Raw genomic sequence first — 6,842 nt, 5'->3', positions numbered from 1 at the left:
TTATATATAATACTTATTTAATAAAAAATTAAATATTAATATTTTTATTATAAAATCTTTTTTATCTATCCAGGTACAAGCAGATATTTTATTTAAAGATAAGAATAAAAAATAAATAACAGTTATTTAATATTATAATTTTTCTTAGATTATATTAAAATTAGATAGTAGTATACTCTTTATAATAAGATATTTATATATAGTTAAAATATTATTATTTATTTAATATTATATATATATTGTTGAGTAATGTATTTATTTTTATATAATATCTGTAAATATAATAGTATATATAATTATAATACTAATAGAACTAGATTACCTGTAAATCTTAAGTAAAATCCTAATAAAACTTATTAATTTTATATATTTATTATACTATATAAGATTATTTAATTCTTTAATAACTTAGAATATTAAAGATTAATTAGTATATCTATATACTATCTAATTTTAAGATATCTAAATAATAAATTACAGGAGAGTATTGTACTCTTAAAATTAATATTATTATATTCCATACTAAGAAATCAGCTCTATATAAATTACGGAAACCCTAAAGGAATCACATATGCGATGCACCAACCCCAGTGGGATAGGGAAGGTATAGGTCCTCGACCTATCTGCCATGCCCCATGAAGAAAGTGCTCATCTCATCATGGGTCCCGAATCAAGCATTAGACCGTAACCTATTGGAAAGCGTCATTCACTACTAAAGCCATATATATACTCCACTGATCTGCAACTGAATTTGATATCTGACCAAGATCGGGGCACGTAGTAGTTGGCGAATCAGGATCTATTCCAAAGTGCTTCTTCTACATCTGCAGGTGCATCAAGATAGCTCTGGGGAGTATCACAATCACATCACATAGACAGACCCAGAGCGCAACACAGCCCGATCGATAGCTCGTCACCGTCCACACCCATTTTTGGACCTTACTTGTTTGGACTAAGAATACCATGTCGACGCCGATAGACTTATTACAGAAATCAATTTAGGGAAGACGAGCATGGTAATCAAAGATATATAAACAGGACGAAGTCCCCCTCTTCCATCCTCCAAAGTAACGCTCGACCTCGGATATCTTTGTTCACTATGAAGTTTTTTGCCACTGCTCTAGGTCTTCTGGGCCTTGTCCCATTGGCAGTTGATGCTTCAACAACATCGCGGACTCTCACCCCCGCGCATCCTCCTGGCCACAATGCTAGTGACCCAACTCATTTGTCTCCAGCAGTCACGCAAAATCTCCACTTCCGCGAGAATGGGAAAACTGGTAGGACTTTTATCTCTTATTGATAGGGTGAATACTTTTACTGACTGAATCGTCATTCAGAAAACGACACATCCTCCTTTGGCCATATGGTCTCGAACTTTAATCACCCCACAGTCGTTCTAGACCATTCCTTGCACATTTCTAGTGTCACCTGTTCCCCAGGTGAAATGAACATCTGCTTCGAGTCTGAGGATGCCGAGCGTCAGGCCAGTGAAGAGTGGAAGCTAAGCCAGTCGCCCCTTATCCTGGCGACCTACCACTCTGGCTGCGGTGACTACTCGAGTGGTGCACGAAGCTATTGGAACGTGTCCTCGATTACCTTCCAATCGGGGCAGCGATGCGCGCGTGCCAGTGTGACTGAGGTGCCGCTGGAGGAGGCGGCTAAGGACTTCGACCTGGCATTCGGCCATTACCAAACCGCAAATAATGGAGCAGTAACTCGTCGCAGCACAGGAGATACGATGATCGCCTCAAGCAGCACTGAAGACATTTCCGATGACCCGGAAGCGCTTTCTGACTTCTTTGGCATAGAGATCACAGAGGACTACACCGAAGTGCCGGAAGCCGAGCCTCTCCAATACAACGGCTCTGCAACGATTGCAAGGAGGCAAGTACTTCATCGAAGATCGGTCATAGGTTGGTTTAAGGAGAAAGTTACGGTATGCGTCTCCTCTCAATCACTTATCGTCAGAGAACCTAGGAATAGAGGCTAATGAATACCAGCAAGTGAAAGAAGCCGTTGTGGAAGGATATCATAAATATGTTGAGCCGGTCGTCAAAAAGGTTGTCGATTTTGGCGAGAAGATTGGGAACTTGATCCAGGATGCTCTGGGTTACGAATGGAGTCTTGCAGCATCGGTCAGTCAGAACTGGAATATAAATGGGAAGGGTACTCAGAAGGTTCCCACCACGTCTGGTCTGTTTGGCGAAGGCGAGGGCCTAGTAATTGCGGCTAGTGGGGTCTTCCCAGGTGAGCTGAGCTGCGAGAACTGCTACGCCAAGGGTGATGTGTCCGTCTCTGGTCACATTGGATGGAGCATCAGTGATGGCCTCAAGACAGGCTATCTCAAAGCCGGCGGGTCATGGGACTCCCAATTGGCGCTGGCTATGAAGCTGCAGGGCCAGAAGAAGATTGAGGGATACAAGAAGCAGCTGCTGTCCAAGAATCTGGTCAACCTTGAGATCCCCGGCGTCATCAGTATCGGGCCTGAAGTATCGCTCAGTGCCGTCATCGATATCTACTTCCAAGCCCAGGCAAACGTCCTCATCGGAGCCCGCTTTGAGGTCTCCTCGGGTGAGGCATACTTGGACCTAGTCAGCACGGCGAACAATAAGCTCAGCGGGTTCAACACCAAGTTTACGCCCATTTCCAAGTTCGACGGGGCCGAGGCGACGGTAACTCTCGACTTTGGCCTGCCGCTTGGCCTGGAGTTCGGCATAGATTTGCTCAATGGCAAATGGAAACGTACCGCCGGCATCTTCGACCAGCCTTCATTCCAGGTCGTTGGCAAAGCCCCATCGTCGGATTGCAGTGGCATTGATGTCAACCTGGTAGTGCAGAACTACTTTTACCTTAGTGTGGGCGGTCTCTATGACTATTCCATCGACCTGCGCGAACTGTGGAGCAAGCCTTTGGGATGTGTCGGGTAAGCTGACTATGCATAGTATTTGGGATAGCAGATTATAGGCTAACTCCATATCTTCAGGACTTCCCAATCCTCCAGCAAGGTGGCACAAAGATCTTTGGACAGCGAGAAGATCACCATCGAAGCCCGCCAGTCCAACACCACCCTCGAGGATCCTGGACAAGCTGTCAACGAAACCTTCGGCAACGGCGGCAGCTCATCACAGCCTCCGACATTGGTTCCTGTCGCCGTGAACGAGACCGCTGTCGAGCCTGTCACTGGTTTCTCCTACAAGCTGGTCTCGGATATTAACGAGACAGCCATCATGATCTCGGGCAAGGAAGATCGCATCTACCTCGCCCCGTATGGTGACCCAGATGCCAGTAGCGGCGCTCCCTTTGCCGTGGAGGCTGAGGCCTCCGAATTGGTGCTCATCGGCGACGTTTTTGGTGGATACTTCAACTACAACCCCACCGAGATGAAGCAAGCCGGAGTTAGCAACCTCCGCTCCTCCAGATTGACCAATATACCGGTCGGTTCCAAATTCATGTGAGTGATCCAATCCAAAATGTACATATTTTGGTGCTAACAAACGTAGTGCTTTGGCCGAAGTCCCTACTGAAGAACTTGGCAAATCCTCAGGTATGTACGTGGGGGTGGATGAGGATAACTTCTACGCCCTCGTGGCGTGCAGTGTGATCGACATGGGGACTCGCGTATATGTGGCCAACGCCAGTACCAATGCGGTGGATAAGTTGAACAACAACGAACTCGCGGATACTGTGGTGGGTGGTAATGTCCGCGGGTGCCAATATGTATATCTGACATCTGGCACGAAGGGGTTGGTTGTGATTTGAGTATGTCTCAATCTCAAGAACCCACTTAGTACTTTTGTCTTCTGGATCTTTTATTGGATTCCATGTTCATAGTATCTTACCTTACGGTGATAATCGCAATGTAGGGTTAACTCCAATGGCAATATGTTTATAAACTGTCGGGCTATGCGTTAAGTAAACGAATATTCTTATCTGGCGATAGTGTCGCTCAAGTGAAGACCTTTATATATTTTGCATTGAAGACATCATCAGTACCCTCCGCAAACAGAAGTCAGCAACCATCCTCGCTGACATATATACCGGAGATCCTGAGTGGCCACATTCTAAATAATACTGTTTGCCATAAGTATACGGACAGGAAACTGTCAATGACAACTGGCTTTCCCTTCTCAATGGTCAAAGCCCTGATAGACGCATAACTCTATTCATCACACGACAATCCCACGGTTTCTGTTCACCAGACTAACCATACACCCTATTTTCAACTCAGTCCACCAGACCTTCAGCCCTGTGCACCTCCTCCCCACCTGGCACCTGAATATTACCACCAAAACTTCCAAACCCTTCTGTATCCGGTACCTGTATCTCCATCCTCACCAACACTGCAACCTCCAACTCCCCTTGGCCTGGTTCTGTGGCGGGATATGTTTCAAAATCTAGCACATGCCCCCCACGTTGTTCATCCTCTGCCAACAAAGAAGGTGAAACCCCGGCACCCCAAAGCCGGCCATGTATTGGGGTGACCAGAAGCCGAAGAGTGTGCCTTTAATCGGCCCGAGCTTTATCAGATATTGTTTGACTGTTGTCCTGTTGTGAAGATTTCCCTATTAGAATGGAGTATGGCTACAAAAAGCTAAATATAATCTTCTACTCTGTTTTTCTTTGGTTGTGATAATGCCGGCTGCATGCTGGTTGTTTTGAACTTGAGGGATACTGTCTGATTCCAACACAGTTGTGACCCCGTTAGATAGACACGGGTGCATCTCCTAGTCCCATTACTTCTGCTTATCTCAAGTCATGCCAGTTTTGTTGTCATGGCTAGCGAATTGCTCAGGCTTGAGGTGATGCTCCCCTTGTTGTCTTCCGCCGGTAGTGTGATCGCTGGGTCTGTCTCTTCCGAGTGATATATAATATATTTGTCAGTAAGTAAAGTATCTGATAAGGGCGTTTATCTGACGTTTGTGTGCGACGGAGTGGTGTTGGCAAAGAAATTATCAGGAATAGTCTGTAGAATTATGAAGTGTAAATGGCGCGTGCACTATTGTACGCGACTGTAGGAGGCTGTTTACATACTTAACTTCTGTTGTAAATGAATATTTATGCTATTTTAGCCTGGCTAAGCAGAGCGAGTATTAGACAAGCACTGCATTACGCAGGGATATGTGAGTCATGGAGAAAGCGTCATCCCTGAGTAGTAGACCTTCTGAATAGTAATAGAATAGTAATAATACTAAGCCATATGTATTTACGTCATAAGCCAATAGCCGTGTTGACACAATCGCCCTTTACACACGGAAATACTAATTACAATAGCTTTATGAATTCACTATTCTCCCAACTGGTCAAGCCTTGGTAAGTTGAAAGGTTGAAATATATTACAATCTGTATGTTATTACGAGCAACAATATAACCAAAAAAGCTGTCTCCCAGTAACTGATCGTCTTTTTCAGTTCTGTTTTACGCTGCTGAAAATGATAAAACTGTCAATAAGCCATGAGTACAAGCGACTAAAATGAGAATTAGGGTATTCAGACCCTTGGTGTTCCCATCGCATGTAACATACTTATATTTCAGTTGCATATGAACGAAAAAACAGTACTTCACTAAAACTAAATACACATAATACCTATCTTGCCACCAGCCACAAGTTCGATTGACCAATCACCTTGCATGAACTCTTACCAAAAGAGTGAGCCGAGGCGTCAATCTCAGGGGCTCCTGCAATCAACCGCGCCACCACAGCATTGGTCCTCATTATTCTTCCAGATACAGTTGTTCTCCTGCGCTTTCACATCACACGGCACCTCGGTGAACTCGAATGGAATACACGCCTGCTTATCATTCTGGTAGAAGGTCATGGCAGGCGTCTTGGACGGGCAAGCCGGACCCAAACCATAGTCAAACCCACCCAAGCAGTACTTTCCACAAGGCCACTTCGTAACAGAGAACTTGCCGGCCAGCGCAAAATTAGCCGTCTTGCCAACGTGTGCGCCATTCTTGGCGGAATTGAGCCAGCTATTCGCGTGCGCCCCGTTGGGCGGGTTACCGTGAATGTCCATGATGTACACCTGATCAGCCGGGTTGATGGCCTCTCCAGTCTTGCACTCCTCTTCTTTGCAGAGCTTGAAGCGTCCGGATTTCAGAGCAATGCTTTCGGGCGCAGCGCTGTAATAGCCACCACCGAAGCCGAGGAGGTTGCCGTTATCGCCTCTGAAGGTGTAGCATTTCCCTGGGTTTGTTAACACATTTTCTCCCCATTGAGTCCTGATGAGGAATTATCCTCCATTGGGCAGTGGGTGAGGGACAACACCTACCGGTCTCCAAACCGGAAGAGCACTTAACAGGAACACAGGTTCCATCATCGTCCTCTTTAGTCCCCTTGGGACAAACACATTCTCCGTTCTTCAGCATCTTTCCGTTCTCACACACCGGCTCCGCAGCTTGGCAGGTAGCACCGTCGTAGGTCTGACCCTCCGGGCAGCATATATATCCTGTGTCTTTGGAGCCGGCGAGATCATGACCCTCAGCACAGCAATCGAAAGCCGTCTCAGGAGACCCGACGAGTCTCTGCCCAGGGAGACAGCAGCCAGCATACTTCTTGCTGTCGCTGAGGCTGAGCTTCTTGTTTTCGCCTTGGTTGTCGCAGTCAATAGAGGTCTTAAAGCCATCCTCAACCCAGGTGATCGAGTTGCCCTGGATGGACGAAGTTCCTTGGATTTCCTTGACTGGGACATTGGTCGTGTATGTCTTTGCGGTGGCCAGGGAGGCAGTAGATAGAAAGATGGTAGTCACGAGGGAGAGTGAATAGGACTTCATCTTGAAAGATAGGCTTGGGCGTTAGTTCGCCAAATAGATAAATGAGTGTGGTTGTTTGTTCTGATAAT

The 6,842-nt window shown here is 45.9% G+C and overlaps 2 protein-coding genes across 2 annotated transcripts; one reads left to right on the top strand and one right to left on the bottom strand.

Moving 5' to 3' along the window:
• Nucleotides 1-1,099: 1,099 nt before the first annotated feature.
• On the top strand, nucleotides 1,100-3,759 carry AKAW2_12106A (uncharacterized protein; the record flags this gene model as incomplete). Its single annotated transcript, XM_041684665.1, has 5 exons — nucleotides 1,100-1,277; nucleotides 1,338-1,936; nucleotides 2,001-2,923; nucleotides 2,984-3,451; nucleotides 3,501-3,759. The coding sequence occupies 5 exons, from the start codon at nucleotides 1,100-1,102 to the stop codon at nucleotides 3,757-3,759; spliced, it is 2,427 nt and encodes an 808-aa protein (XP_041538826.1).
• Nucleotides 3,760-5,666: 1,907 nt separating this feature from the next.
• AKAW2_12105S (cysteine-rich secreted protein) lies at nucleotides 5,667-6,774 on the bottom strand (the record flags this gene model as incomplete). Its single annotated transcript, XM_041684664.1, has 2 exons — nucleotides 5,667-6,187; nucleotides 6,273-6,774. 2 exons carry the CDS (start codon nucleotides 6,772-6,774, stop codon nucleotides 5,667-5,669), a joined length of 1,023 nt encoding a protein of 340 aa, XP_041538825.1.
• Between the last annotated feature and the right edge of the window lie 68 nt (nucleotides 6,775-6,842).

This window comes from Aspergillus luchuensis, chromosome 1, assembly GCF_016861625.1.
Source record: "Aspergillus luchuensis IFO 4308 DNA, chromosome 1, nearly complete sequence".
Lineage (NCBI taxonomy): Eukaryota > Fungi > Ascomycota > Eurotiomycetes > Eurotiales > Aspergillaceae > Aspergillus > Aspergillus luchuensis.
The sequence above is the reverse complement of the archived record's forward strand: the minus strand, read 5'-3'. Positions and strand labels throughout refer to the sequence as shown.